The following is a 16,692-nucleotide window of genomic DNA, read 5'->3' as shown; positions in this document are numbered from 1 at the left end:
GTTACCTTAAATGATGTAAATGTTCTATGTTACCTGTACTCTATGTATTGACATATGCACCACCTTGTGATATTAATTTTTGACATCATGAAATGTCTTCCAAATGGTTGAAGTAAGTGTAGATATACAAAAGTTAATCACAATCTTTATCTGAAATAATATTAAATTCATAATATTAAGACATATATTTATGAACATTTTTGATACCTAATTACCTCCTACATACCTGTTTTAAACCAGATTATTTCAGTGTATCACAAATTATGTAAGTGTGCAATATGATTTTTACGAAGCCTTTTTTTTTGTACTTACCTATCTGTATCATTATCCATTTCAGTACTTTAATACATTAAATTTCGTACACCAAGATATTTTGATTCCTGTGACAGGTCTGTCGAATTCTGTTTCTAATTATTCAGAGTGCAATAAATATTATGCGGAGAAAAAATATTGATTTTTAGAGTACTTGTATTATGCAAATACTGTAAATTTTCGACCTTTTGACGTCTCAAGCACTTTTTGGTGGTATACTATTATTATGAAAATGACACTAAAATGAATTTTTGTGTCATTGAAGATGCAAGCTTCATAAAACTGCAAATTATTTCTCTACTCCCCATAGCTTCCTTAGAATTTTTCAAAATATTGGTGGCAGAGGTGGTTGAAGTGGTAGAAAAATTTAGGTACTTGAGTAGGATTTACCTAACCTCAACTGTGTAAGCCAAATTTTTAATAATTAATTGTTGCCTATGGTATAACATGACGATTTTCCTTCATAATACTTCCAAAGGTTCCTTCAACACTTGAACCTGATCTCTGTGAATAAGTGAGCTTAATTTGAAATTCTACAGATGAACAATCAGTTTTGCCTGTTCATGCACAAGTAATTGAGAAGCCTGGAACAAACATGCAGGGGTATGTTGGGATTATTTTTTCTCAATTTTGAAATCACGGTTGCCTGCGAGGCTTAGTGATTAACGTGCTAGCGTAGCACAATGACCCAAGAATCTCTCACCCATGCAATCACTCTGTCACGTCAAGCTTATGCTGGCTTTCTCTGGTTATACACGGGAAGGTCTTCAGCAAACTGCAGATGGTTGTGAGTTTCCCCAAGCCTGGTTTCCTGCCACCATAATGCTATTTGCTGTCGTATAATTGAAATATTTTTGAGTACGGGGTACAGCGTGAAACTCCAATCAAATAAATCAATTCTTCACGAATTAATGCGGCACTGTGAAATAACACTTGATCTGGGATGGAAAAAAAAAAAAAGAATTCTCTTATGCTGTGCAAATTATTTCTTTCGTTGGTGGTTACTTTATGCTTGTTCAAGTCCAGCTCATGCTGGATTACTCTTCCTCTACATGGGATGGCAGAGGGTGGTCGTGGGTTTCCCCCGGGCTCTGCCCGGTTTCCACCCACCATAAAGCTGGCCGCCGTCGTACAAGTGAAATATTCTTGAGTGCGGCGTAAAACACCACTCAAATAAATAGTAAATATTTTTGAGTACGGCATAAAACATCAATCAAATAAATATTTTATGCTTGTGGAGCAAGATCAACATGTTCGTCGTCAATCACAGTTAATTCCAAGTTCGTTAAGAACGTAAATGGGTTCAGGGCTGAGAACTTGTGGTAACCTGTAAATGGAAAAGGGGAGGCCACTCTTCAAGGAAAGGTCAACGTCTGATCCTGTCCTTGTTTGGTGGCGTCTGTCAAAGGCAACGACTGTAAAGACCCAGTGCACCCACAAGTGGTCACTGTGTCATAAACAAATAGTCTGCATATTGAAAGCAAGCTTTCGGATCGCTAGGCTAATGTACGTTTATTACAACTTAGAAATAGTACGCGAGATCAAAATGTGATGAAGCAATATATCTGAAGTTTAGAATTTTTATAATAAGCCATTTCGGACACATGGGTCAGCAGAAACATTCTTCTTTCATTCCTTTTGCGCTTTGAGGGTAGGGGAGGGGGGCTGTATGTTATAATTTGGCGTGGGAATTAATGAGACAAAATCAGTTTTCGTGATACGGCCTGTATCAAATTTTGATATTTAAAGCAAGTTCACGTTGCTTGGGTTTCTGAACCCTCATGTATGAACCGATACCGGTCCTGAAATGATCACATAGGCCTAAAGCTTTTTGTCCTGTTTTGGATTTCGACAGTCTCCAGACTTCTGTATAAGGTTTCATTGTATTGAATTGATACTTGGCACCGGCTTGACATGTATGATGACCACACATGTTCCACTTTCTGACCATTTCGTCCATGCATACATTTTCGACAAAATTATGACTGTTTCTTTTTTTCTATTTAAATCGACACCTTTCCGAACTTTAGAACGTTGAAGTTCGATCGTTTGTCTTAATTAAAACTTGGCACATAGCTTCAGAGAGACAATTAAGATTACAGATCAAATGCGTGTTTGGGGTCGTATCATTTATTTTAAACACAATTAGGCCTATGGTCGATTTTGACCAGGACTCTTGTAGATCCTGTTGCTAAAACAATTTTCAGAATGCCTGTTCTGCTATCCCCATCTAGCCTATAGGGCAATTATTTCAGTAACCTGGTTTCATTCACAAAGTAGGGACCTACGGGGCTGAGGTGGTTAGCTTGCCACCGTGTCTCCGTGACCATGGAGCCTCTCAATAATGAGTTAGCTTTGAGTTCCAGTGCAGCTCCAGTACCAGCAATTAACGTGCGGGTGATCGTCGGTTTCCCCCGGGCTCTGCCCAGTTTCCTCCCACCATAATGCTGCCCACCGTCGTATAAGTGAAATACTCTGGAGTACGGCGTAAAACTCCAATCAAATAAGTAAATAAATTTAATCTTACTTTTTCTACCTCCCCTGTATATAGCTGATTTCCTTTTCTGTGCGTGGGGTTCGAGGGAACAGCCTGTTCAGCTCGATCATTCTGGCGTGGGAAAACAGCCACAGATATAAATGAACCTAGGACCTATGTAAAACTAAGGACACTTTCTACAGAATCCTTCACAGGATTTCCATCTGTTCAACACGGCTATACCCACTCCACTTACGTCGCGACATAAATGAGAGTCAAATTGCGCAACATCCAACCTCTGCCAGACGCATTGCAGCTTCAATTGCGGTCCCCTGTCAGGAAACTGTGTATAGGCCTATAGATTCTTCCCAATTAGACCTTAGCCGTGTCAGCAGTCTCATAAGCTTATACGTTCATTGAAAAACAACTTTTCTGTATATGCCACGCCGCTTCATATGTCGATCAGATAAGTGTGGGAAAGTTCGTCAGCATAGCTTGCCAAAATTGGAACTAGGTTTACACCAAACACTCCGGTTTCCTCTTTCCATAAAACTGACCGCCATCGGCTATATCAAAAATCCTGGAGTATGGCGCTGAGTAAGAGTCAAATAAACAAAAATGAAGTATCCTCGCAGCGAAACTACGTATGTATAAATGGCTTTTGTCGAAAGTTTTTGCATAACCTTGAGCATACATACATGCTGTCCCTGCTCTGCTCGCACCCTGATCATTCTTATCGGACATCTAGTTTATTTTCTTTCTTTTTTTTTTCCTTTTTTTAATTTTTTTTTCATCATAAGCTCGGTTACACTAGAGTACACAATAAGTACATTATTACCCACGCATGTATACTGTACACACATGCACAGACAATCCTGTTCTGAAGCCGGAAATGGAACACGGACATATAACGGGGATGAGGAGTGTAACGTCACCGGTACGCAAAAACTGTTATACTAATTGGATTCAATCGGTTATACACACAGATTTCTAAGCTTCTGATGACAGTGTTAATCGGTGAGTATCTAATATTCACAGTGCCATGCATATACAGGCCTGTACGAAATATCACATGCACCACCCAGTGATTTGTTTGTCAGAACAGTCTGTACTTACGGTTATTATTATTTTCTTTCTTTCTCTTTGTTATGCATAACTTGGGGCATCTACATATATGTATATCTATCTATCTATCTATCTATATCTATATATATATATATATATATATATATATATATATATATATATATATATATATATATATATATATATATATATTCCACGTGTACTATAGAACCGTCGATGCTTCGAATCGATGACAATAGATCGGCACACAGGCCTATGGCCATGAACAAATATGTCAATGTTAATGTAAAACAACTGGAATCTTCTACTTGAAGACAAGAATAACGTTCGGCACAAAAGTGAGAAAATATTGTCCCAATATCCAAATGACCTTGAAACAACTGGCCAAGATAACTGAAATTCAATAGGTTGGGTAATTCCGGGTGCAACCGTTCAAAAGATAATGTTTACAAGGTATTGGAAACAGAGGAAAAGCGACCTTGATTTTAAAAAATGCCCAGGTCAGTTAAAAATGATTGGGTTCTACTTGACCTGGTTCATATCCGACATAAATTTGATGAAATTAATGACATATTTCAAGAGGTATCGTGTCTACAAGCCTGTCGGCACAAAACGCACTTAATTGATCCCAATGACCTTGAAAAATTTGGGCAAGGTCAACGAGAGAGTGAAAACAAAAGAAAACAAAGAGAGTTTTATCCTCCGGACGACGAGATGAACACACTCAGACCGCTACGTCAGTAACTATCGGTCAGCCTCACTTTCGCCGAAGGGTATATAGGCAATGATTACTTTTTAGCGAGGATGTAATTTTTGCTTCCCTTTTCTGCGTAAAGCTACTTAATGTTTGAAGGTCACGACAACTATGAAGGTCACGACAACTATGAAGGATACGACAACCATTACAATATGACGGAGGTGATGAAGTTGATGGGTGCACGCAGGAGTCAAGAGAATACACTGTCAACGCCTCTCTCCAGAGTGCTATAGCTCAGGTCTAATTTACAAACCTAAGGAAATACGTTAGGCCGCAGCCAAGCCAACAGGCGTTGGATTCGAAACTGTGACCCTATTGACCAATATTAAATAATGTTTGTTGTTGATTTATGAATGTGTGCATGAATGGGATTGTGAATACCGATCCATGCATGTTCACCATTGGAAATCTGTTTCTATTTACTTGCCGTAGACGCTATAACAATACACATATCGATCGATGTAGTTTTAGTAGTTTGTGTGTTTGTGTGTATGTGTGTGTGTTGGTGGAGGGAAGAGATGAAAATAACAATAAGATAATGGGTTACAATATATTTTCTGGTACAAGTCTACAACTGTGTCTGACGGGTATAATCATTAATTGTTGTGCAACAAAACGGACCAGTAAATGTATGTTAATCAACACAATCAGGAACACTATTCCCATGACTACACGCATATAACACTACACACTAAACCTTGGCGATGTGTGTTTGCACGTATATATACATCCATCGAGTGGGTCTATCCTGACTAACCTGTAGCTAATTTCCCATGCATGTGAATTACGCCACAGAATTAGAAATGAGTGTATATAAGTAGGTGGGGGAAATGTGTCATTCGTCATATAGCCCACGCCATTCTTGGCTAAAGTCGTTAAAGTGTCGGCATGCATATAGTCCTGTCTATACACAATTATGCGGCTTCATCTCTTCATCGATTTAGCCTAAGCTATAATGTACGTATAAAAATATGTGTACATGTATATATAAGGCAGAATAAGATGAATGATTTACTCTGTGGGTCACACCATGCAGGATTCGAACTCGGATCTCTTTATCCGAAACGCGGCAGTAGGGAAATTTCTACCAAATATGGCTAATGTAAACACTTTAGAAACCAGCTTCCGTTACACACATACACGTACTATAGTGCCGGTTGGATATAACACATCTGTCACACGGTGTAAAGCGAAATATTTGTGATGTCACCACTGTCTAATTTGCATGTACAATGAGTAATTTTTCGAATACTCGACACTGTACTTCTTAGGATCCTCTGCATTATACATGTGCCAAACATGTTTCAAGTCGATCTGACTGACGCCATTATGGAAAAAAATCAGAGATAAATAAATAAGTAAGTCAATGCAGAGACAATCCCTTTGAGCTATAAATATTACATTTAACTATCAGTTTACAGAACTACTTGTCTTCTGCATTAATTAAAACAATTCTCTGCTGGAAAACATACACACCTGCAAAACTGGAAAATGGACGAAAATATAGGGCAGGTGGGAATAATGGTGGAACGCAGGTGTCATTTGCATGATGACTTGACCACGTGACGACTATAAACGTTTGACCATGAAGATTTTTATGACGGTGGCGGCTTTGTAGTCCTTTCAGATTATCCAGGTGGTGTCCACTCGGACTGCTGTTGAGGATCCACTTTGGCAGGGTGTGTGTCTACAGCCCATTTAGGGATGGGAAAAGGGGTTCAGTTGGAGAGGGGGAAGCATGCATGACATGGGAATGAGATTTCTGATGATTTATCTTTGGACACAAGTTTCATAAGAATCTGGGATTTAGAATCAATAGATAACCAATTCATTTATTCTTCTTGGACGACGTAGACCAACGTTGTCAAGCGTGAAAAGTGTTTTACCGACTCGGCAGTCTTTTTTTTTTCTTTTCTTTAAATTTGCCTTACTGATATAGATTTGGCCGAATGGTCAGTTTTTAATCCCCCTGTTCTATGTGATATCCGTTTAGTGATCATCCACAACATTGTCAACCTATAACATATTATGGCATGGAAATAATTATAAAATGGAATATGTTTGACTAATTAAGAATACTTCTTTAACAAATTAAATGAAAGTGGAAAATGTATAAGACTTAAACCGGATCTGTTACATTGGTCCCTGCTTAAACGAACCTTTCGGTTATGACATTTAAACGAGGTTAAAATATAGGGCCTTTGTTGCCAGTTGAAGAAAATGTGTACAAGGTAAAATATATCTATCACTACCAGCTGTATGTAGCCTATACCTCATTCCAAGAGGCTAATTTGGATTCATTTTGGACTGGCCTACGCGTATACATGCAGTCTATATAGCCTGGTGGCCTTCGCGCCATTACAGCTTATTTTGACTTATTACATGACTTATTTAGCACAGTTTAACGCTGGTCTTGGGAATCAATCCAGGCTTGTCAATGTCACACGAAACAGGCCTTTGTTTGTTAATATGAGATTGGGTTGTTCTATAAGACCAATGGTGAACCAACTGTGTTCGTAACGGCGGGGTACCGTGTGAGAACCAAACCCCCCATGTGTGACCACTGAGGCCGACCCTTCCCAGCTCAGTTATTCTTGAACTGCTGGATGGATAAAAATAGATCAGCCTCGTTCTAGGCATGAGGAGCTTGTTTCTTGGCTTGCTTATCCGGTCTGCAGTAGTCGACGCTCGCATCAAAGTGGCTTTACTTCACACTGAATTTATCTAATATTTCTCTCTTCATAGTGAGACTAGGAACAAGACATCGGATTTGGTACATACATCGCCTGCTTTAAAACACCGTGAACGTGGACTGTCTTGTGTGCGTCCTGCCGTGCTGTTGTGTGTGGTGGAATTCGTGTAGCTGGCTGTTTAGGAAGTCGCGGCCAGGCTGTAGAGTGAGGGAGGGACGCAGAGAGAGAAAGAGCTATATAGTAGTACAGGCGGGAACTAAATTCAACCAGCAACATGGGGTTAGGAGGGTGCTATTCATGCATCAAATATTTGATGTTCGCTTTCAACTTCCTCTTCTGGGTAAGTAGTCATATTTCAGTCGATGTCGTACACGTCAAAATGTTTCGTTTCAGATTTTGCAAACAAAGCGTGTGTTTTGTAAACCCGAATGCGTCGTCAGTAGACCAGCCTCTAACACGCAGAGTGAATGGCAGTGGGAGGAGAGACGGAATAGCCAGAATAACATGTAGGCCAAGGCAGTAAGAATGATTCTCAGCTAAGCATTCACAGGCAGGGGTGTTTATGTTACAGTCTTTGCATGCTTGAAGTAATGCGGGGCTTGGTTTTTTAGAGTGGGTGGGAGATGTGTATCGTGATGGAGGTTCAAAAATATGAGGGACGCGATTCCGTCATGACCCCATTAGCATTTCTGTGTGATCAGTGCAGGTTATGGTTGGGTTATCCAGGTCAAGGCGGCATAGGCGAAACCTTGGCCAAATACTTTGTCCATTTGATTATCAGACCAGCATTGGGCAACAACTGTTTTAGTTCATTATTCTAATCTTCACAGCCACAGTTTTGCATTAGTGTCACTTTGGAATTTGAATTTCACAAATATAGAATACATCCTGTATATATAACATGGATTTCTCACCTTGCTGTAGTTGCACGACCATTGTATTAAGCAGGTCAGAGTCTAAATTGGCTGATCTGACCACTCCAAAATAACACCATTTATATATAGCTTCAACAGTGAGATGATAGAAACATAAAGCTCAAAACAGTACAAAAGTTCAACAGAATCTGTTTTTAATTTCTTAGTATGACTACTAGAATAAAGGTTTTCAACCTTTTCTAATGTTTGCATATTCAGAAGGCATTATTCTGTGTAGACTGATAAAATTATACTTTTTGTGAAGCCATGATATGAGCCAATCCAACCAATGTTGTTTTGTCTTGTCTCCAGAATCAAGTTAAAATGTGTTTAAATTGCACTGAAAGTTGCTCTTTCATACATGAAAAGGTTGAGGAATTACGGTATTCATCAAAATGACAATTATTTGAAAGACTTTCAAGAGACATGAAGTGGGACAACTGATTTTTTTCTCACATCCATGTTGACATTTTATGGGTGACCCATACTTGCCAAAAGCCTATTGTAGCGTGAGGGAAGATGGACAACCATTTAGCTCTTTCTACTACGCTTATATAACCAGGGGTGAGTAAAGGTGACTCATTGACACATACTCAGAACTGGCTTAGTTTTCTGTAGTTTTAACCCTCTTCTCTGAATTTCTCCTGAATGTGGATCATGGTTGCCTTAATTCAGCAGGGTGCAGAACTTTACACATCAACCCATGGACCTTATATCATGTTCATGGCCGTCAACCCATGGACCTTATATCATGTTCATGGCCGTGTGTCCAGCTGTTTCTGATCTGGGTCAGTGGTTCATGTTTTAATCATGAGGGTATAGTGCCCATGTGGCTAACATACACAAATGTGTCAGTATATCAGTTGGAATCAGGTCAAAACGCCTTCTGGCAAGAGCGCCCCTCTACCTAAACACCCTCTTCCTAAACACCAGTTCACTGTCGACAACAGCAATACTGGTCAGCCAGCTAGCGCCTTTTAGGTGTCTCTGTAAGCCTAGGTATTTTTGGAAGTATGTGATAAATATCAGTAGGCCTAGCTGTGTAATCTTTGTCAGAAATATCAAATATTCTTTGTTCATTTCTCTATACAACAACAATCATATTTACGTGCAATCAGTTTATAAACTTTTTTTCAAACAGAAATAATTTAAATGTGTAATATACCACAGCAACATGTATAGGCTGTATGATATATATATATATATATATATATATATATATATTATATATATATACATACACACACACACATACAATGTGATTGAAGGCATACATCATGCCCATGCTGCTGGCTTAAACATGCACTGGTTAGTGAATCAAGGGCTTGTAGTGGTGTCAGTGACTGCTGAGTGAACCATGAGGTCACAGCGGTGTCAATGGATTTGCTGAGTGGATTTACATGTAAGTGGTGTCAGTGACTGAATGAATCATAAGGTCATGATGGTATCAGTTACTGGTGAGTGAATCAAGATGTCATAGTGGTGTCCATGACTGGTGAGTGAGTCGGGGCGTTATAGCGGTGTCAGCCCATGTGTCAGGCACCCAACATTTATTATATATATATGTGTGTGTCTGTGTGTGTGTCTGTGTGTCTGTCTGTCTGTCTTTGTATGTATCTATGTATGTATCTATGTATGTATTAGACAGCTTAAGATGGCTTTGCCTTATGGCACATCAGTTGAATGCAATGATACCTGTAAGTATTGGAAATTATTGAGATAAATTTTTGACATATACATGTATGTAGGTATTTGTTTTGTAATAAACTGACTGTAATACAACAATAATTCGATAATACAACAGTTCAGAACAGTTTAACCTGTCTGGCAAGAAGTCTTTTTTTAGCACCTGGAATCATGTTTTGCATATATTTCCTTTGAATTTCTTATAGCCACAGGTGCTCATAATCGGCCTGTCTGAGTGATGTGCAAAGAATTCCGATTATGTGCTCAGATAATCCTTAACGAGTTTGAGGTAATTTGTAAGTGAGTAGAAAGGTGTCTGCAGTGTTATGGCTATGTGAGCTGCTGCATTGACCTGCCTAGATTATAGCATATAAAGGGTATACTACACATCCAGTATAACCCTGTATGTACCCATTGTTAGTTGCATATCATATTACAACAGCAGGACAAACATGTAAAGTAACAATTAAGTTACCAGTGTGTATAAGTTTGGCCGTACAATGCCTCGCACCTACACATATATTATATTACCACGGACTATGGTTCAGGGCAATGCAATGTACAATAGTCACCTGACAAACTCTCAAGTTTCTGTTTCTCTTTACCTGTGACAAACAGCTCTATAAGTCTATTGTTGGTTAGTTAGGACATCATTAAAAAATATGAGGAAAACAGCAGACCCCCCCCCCCCCCCCCCCAAATCCAATCTAATTAAACTTTGATCAGCAGGTATTATAAAGCTAAGTTCGTGTATGATTGATAGATGTGCAGTTTTGTTACACTTTGATGTGAAATGAATGATTAGTTTGATCAGAAGTGATCAGAAATTCTGATCGAAGTTCACGCTGGATTCTTCCCATCCATTAGCCTCAAGGGTAAAGCCTTTCTGTGTGGTAATGTGATTCCTGCTTTTATGAAAAAGGCATAATGATAAAATAAGTGTCTTAGTAGCGGACCTGAGTTAGAACTTGGTAATTTATGATTGCCATCTATAAATTAAATGAAACTCTCACCCCATATGTATGTTTAAACCTTGTATATTTATTGCCAGTAATGTTTGGATAGAAATGTTGGTTGAACTGCGTAATCTTTAACTTTCTAGTGAGATTTTGTTGTTTGCTTTGTCAATCCTGTGATGACCCATATGGAAGTATGTCAAGGCTGTATACCTGCATGCATTTATACAGAGGCATGTGGTGTTGACAAGATTAATTGTTGTGTTCAGGTCATTTTCTAGATATGAGGTATCAGTTACTAGGACCCCCCCCCCCCCTCCCCCTCCTCCTCATTCAGAAGGACTCTGAGCGGTACACTTCTAACACTCGTGTACTAACACTCATATACATGTATGAGATTGTGCAGTTGTCTGTTTGAGTTTGTGTCTTTTCTGTCAACCAATCCTGTCTCTGCACATAGCACTTACAAAGCAGACCAGTCCTGGTGACTTACATGTATGTATGTAATGTGTGCATTGTGTATATCAGCATTTGTGAACACCCACGTACAAGTCTATTAACCATATATCAGCATTTCTCAACATCCACTGTACAAGTGTATTAAACCATATATCAGCATTTTTCCACACCAGCTGTACAAGTGTATTTAAACCATATATCAGCATTTTTTCCACACCAGCTGTACAAGTGTATTAAACCATATATCAGCATTTTTCCACACCAGCTGTACAAGTGTATTAAACCATATATCAGCATTTCTCAACACCAACTGTACAAGTGTATAAACCATATATCAGCATTTCTCAACACCAACTGTACAGGTCTATTAAACATATATCAGCATTTCTCAACACCAACTGTACAGGTCTATTAAACAATATATTAGCATTTCTCAACGCCTACTGTATCAAGTCAGTTAAACCATATGCCACCATTTTTCAACACCCACTGTATAAGTCTGTCTATTAAACCATAGATCAGCATTTCTCCACACCCACTGTACGTCTATTAAAACATATATCAGCATTTCTCATCACCACTGTATAAGTCAAAATCTATCTATTAAACTATATGTCAGCATTTCTCCACATCCAGAGTACAAGTCTTTCTATTCACCGTATATCAGCATTTCTCCACACCCACTGTACAAGTCTGTCTATTAAAACCATGTATCAGCATTTCTCAACACCCACTGTATAAGTCTGTCTATTAAACACAAGGCATACACTGTGTTATGCCCGGAGCTGTTTGTTACAGGGGAAATCTCCAGTGTTGTTCAGATGACTCAGGAGCAATAGGGACTGAAGGGCTGCTCCCTCAATAGACATATATAACCGGCCCGGATAGCACAGTTGGTAGAGCGTCCGCTTCGGACCGGTAGATCCAGGATCAATCCTTGGTCGAGTCACACCTAAGACTTTAAAAGAGGAAGTTGTAACTTCCTCGCTTGGCGTTCAGCACAAAGGGGATAGTGCAACGACTGGTTGACCCGTATCAGTATAATGGCTCGGGCGGGCGGCTTACTTGCCTTCGGTAAGTCGTCTCAGTGATGCAGCACTAAATAAAAGAGCGGTGGAAATCTGTCCTGCAACAAGGAGGCACATTACAACGTGCATGCACCCTAATGATTCCTTCGTCGTCATATGACTGAAAAATTGTTGAGTACGACGTTAAACCCCAAGCACTCACTCACTCACTCAATAGACATATACATGTACATGTGCTGTGCTCTATACGGTGTTTCATTTAGTATGTTCTTGAAAAATACTCTTTAAAGAAATAAGATGAAGTATTACCTTTCAACATAATGGTTTTCCTTTGTTTATGCATTGGGAAATTTATCTCATTTAGACATAAAGTTCACACTTAAAATCTTTGCAATTAGCTCAACAAGAACCTACCTCTTATTCCTATTGCCTTTTTGATTATTATTTTTTGGGCAGAATAAAATCAATTTTTTGATCACATTCAACGGTTGTAAGTGTTCGAGCAAATTTCTTGCTAAGGCCTTGCCATGTACATCCCTAACTCAAACCCTGACCACCACCCTTCCAGAAATAGAAATGTCCATCAAGATTCACGGTCAGTGGGTAGCTTTATAACATAACATGCAGGCTTACAATCAGTATAACTTTATGCCATAAACATGTATTCTTACAATCAGTACATAACTTTATGCCATAAACAATGCATTCTTACAGTCATTATGTAACTTTATGCCATAAACATGCATTCTTACAGTCAGTATGTAACTTCATGCCATAAAACATGCATTCTTACAGGCAGTATGTAACTTCATGCCATAAACAGGCATTCTTAGAGTCAGTATGTAACTTCATGCCATAAACAGGCATTCTTACAGTCAGTATGTAACTTCATGCCATAAACAGGCATATGTATTAACAGACATATCCTGTAGATTTAGTGCACATGACATGCCACATTTATTTTCCAGAGGGCATTTCTTTTTCCTATCATGCATTTCACATCGAGAAGATGGGAACAATACAGTGTGTAAAGGTGTTGGGCTTGTTTGCTAATTAAGCGCATTTTTTAATCATAGAGCACTTACAAGTATGATCTGCAGAAACACCCATTACAAACATGTGCCACCAGCCTCGTCTGAGGAAATGATGTTAGCATGTGTGCAATAGTTTCCTTTGTGGCTTTAGTGATTAACTGTTCATGTCAGGAAAACCATCAGGTGTAGCTCAGATGTAGTTAAAAGATACATGAAATGCTTTTGGTTTTAATGTGAAGATTATCATGTGTAATAATACATGTATATAAGAATACAAACAAATTTTTCAGCTTCCACTTTGAGAGGGTAAAAATGGTTTCAAAGTACAATTTTCTTAAGGCCCTAGCAGTCAGTCTGAAAAATAAGTAGCTTGCAGTGATGACGTCAACAATGATTCCTGTTTAAAAAGAACTCTGTTGGGGACAGACGTAACAGGTCTGGCCGAATGGGAGCAGGGACGGGGAACAGGGCGAATGGGGGCAGATGTAAGAGCACAGAAGTGCACAAAACTGGTCTGAAGAAGCCATGCAGTATCTGTGTAAATGTCACCCTGTCCACACTGTAGCGACAGGGTTCATCGGGCTCGAGGCAGTTTGGGGGTGTTCACCGAGATCAACAATAACGTAATTTCTGAAAAATCCGGCCATTGACTCTACACCTTCTATCTCTTCCTCTCCTCTCTCCTCTGACTTATCTGTTCTTGACGACAAGGTCAGATTATGCCTTTCAAGAGAGAGGTTGACCAAAAAATCAAACCTTCCTGGGCAGTTTGTATTGCAGGCCTGCTTGTTGCAGTATGTTTGATTCTAGTGGAAAAGTAAGCAGTAATCTGCTACCGTTTTCAATTAGAAGTGGGATAAACATATCAAGATACATATATGTAGTTATTGATTTTTCTGTAGATGTGTTAAAGTGTTATGTTTTGTTGGGTTCATGCTAAACATGCATGTTTATACTAGATGTGTGTGTGTGCGTGTGTGTGTGCATGCGTGCGTGCGTATGTGCGCGCGCATTGTCCCCATAAATGTCAGCGATGGTCAGATTAAATGTGACATGGATTATGCTGTGTGGTGTGTCTAACTAACAGTATTCCCCCCTCCCCCAGAGAGCCTGTCTAGGTGGATTGCAGACTGACATGGTTATGCATGCCATTACGGCTCTGATTTCCCTCTGGCCCAGTTTTCCTGCCATTATCTGCAGCACCTTCATTCCCAGCTAGCCATTACAAACTCACATTATCATTCCTGCCAGCAATTGTGAGTCTTTTTTGTATCTCTGTGATGTAATAATACTCTGTAGTTAGGAGCCAAAATAAGAATGATCTCATTTTTCATTTGTGTTAGACATGAACTGGTGTTTTGTGACTAAAATACATGCCCGTTTGCCAGCTGGGAATTGGGCAGGAGTGTGTACATCTGGTAACAGACTCCCGATGAATGCTCCCAAGATCGTTTGGGATTAGAACGGCATTAAGGTTTGAGAGCAGTTTAAATGCTGTACATAGGAGCACTGTATTCCTATCTGACAAAAGATCACCTATACATGAATGAGAACTGAGAATGTATATATGTTGTACTTTGCCACACACTACACCACTCCATGACTGTAGAGGGTGTATACATGTGTACTTTGCCACACAACTACACCTCTCCATGACTGTAGAGGGTGTATACATGTGTACTTTGCCACACAACTACACCTCTCCATGACTGTAGAGGGTGTATGCATGTGTACTTTGCCACACAACTACACCTCTCCATGACTGTAGAGGGTGTGTACATGTGTACTGTGCCACACAACTACACCACTCCATGACTGTAGATGGTGTATACATGTGTACTTTGCCACACAACTACACCACTCCATGACTGTAGATGGTGTATACATGTGTACCTTTGCCACACAACTACACCACTCCATGACTGTAGATGGTGTATACATGTGTACTTTGCCACACAACTACACCACTCCATGACTGTAGAGTGTGTATGCATGTGTACTTTGCCACACAACTACACCACACCATTACTGTAGAGGGTGTATACATGTGTACTTTGCCTCACAACTACATCTCTCCATGACTGTAGAGGGTGTGTACATGTGTACTGTGCCACACAACTACACCACTCCATGACTGTAGATGGTGTATACATGTGTACTTTGCCACACAACTACACCACTCCATGACTGTAGATGGTGTATACATGTGTACTTTGCCACACAACTACACCACTCCATGACTGTAGATGGTGTATACATGTGTACTTTGTCACACAACTACACCTCTCCATGACTGTAGAGTGTGTATGCATGTGTACTTTTGCCACACAACTACACCACACCATTACTGTAGAGGGTGTATACATGTGTACTTTGCCACACAACTACACCTCTCCATGACTGTAGAGGGTGTATACATGTGTACTTTGCCACACAACTACACCTCTCCATGACTGTAGAGGGTGTATGCATGTGTACTTTGCCACACAACTACACCTCTCCATGACTGTAGAGGGTGTGTACATGTGTACTGTGCCACACAACTACACCACTCCATGACTGTAGATGGTGTATACATGTGTACTTTGCCACACAACTACACCACTCCATGACTGTAGATGGTGTATACATGTGTACTTTGCCACACAACTACACCACTCCATGACTGTAGATGGTGTATACATGTGTACTTTGCCACACAACTACACCACTCCATGACTGTAGAGTGTGTATGCATGTGTACTTTGCCACACAACTACACCACACCATTACTGTAGAGGGTGTATACATGTGTACTTTGCCTCACAACTACATCTCTCCATGACTGTAGAGGGTGTGTGCATGTGTACTGTGCCACACAACTACACCACTCCATGACTGTAGATGGTGTATACATGTGTACTTTGCCACACAACTACACCACTCCATGACTGTAGATGGTGTATACATGTGTACTTTGCCACACAACTACAACCACTCCATGACTGTAGATGGTGTATACATGTGTACTTTGCCACACAACTACACCTCTCCATGACTGTAGAGTGTGTATGCATGTGTAACTTTGCCACACAACTACACCACACCATTACTGTAGAGGGTGTATACATGTGTACTTTGCCACACAACTACACCACTCCATGACTGTAGATGGTGTATACATGTGTACTTTGCCACACAACTACACCTCTCCATGACTGTAGAGTGTGTATGCATGTGTACTTTGCCACACAACTACACCACACCATTACTGTAGAGGGTGTATACATGTGTACTTTGCCTCACAACTAC

At 39.8% G+C, this 16,692-nt stretch overlaps 1 protein-coding gene across 2 annotated transcripts in view; it reads left to right on the top strand.

The window, feature by feature from the left end:
- Window positions 1-3,706: 3,706 nt before the first annotated feature.
- LOC135466790 (CD9 antigen-like) overlaps window positions 3,707-16,692 on the top strand; it is a 33,482-nt gene continuing 20,496 nt past the window's right edge. Inside the window, exons 1-2 of one of the 2 annotated variants that reach the window (XM_064744477.1) lie at window positions 3,707-3,805; window positions 7,377-7,664. In XM_064744477.1, the coding sequence (XP_064600547.1) occupies window positions 7,599-7,664 (66 nt within the window). In that variant the 5' untranslated portion in view covers window positions 3,707-3,805; window positions 7,377-7,598. Of the gene's footprint in view, window positions 3,806-7,136; window positions 7,665-16,692 lie in introns of those variants that run through there. The other variant, XM_064744475.1, reaches the window with a different exon arrangement.

Source organism: Liolophura sinensis, chromosome 6 (genome assembly GCF_032854445.1).
Source record: "Liolophura sinensis isolate JHLJ2023 chromosome 6, CUHK_Ljap_v2, whole genome shotgun sequence".
NCBI classification, from domain to species: Eukaryota; Metazoa; Mollusca; class Polyplacophora; order Chitonida; family Chitonidae; genus Liolophura; species Liolophura sinensis.
The sequence above is the reverse complement of the archived record's forward strand: the minus strand, read 5'-3'. Positions and strand labels throughout refer to the sequence as shown.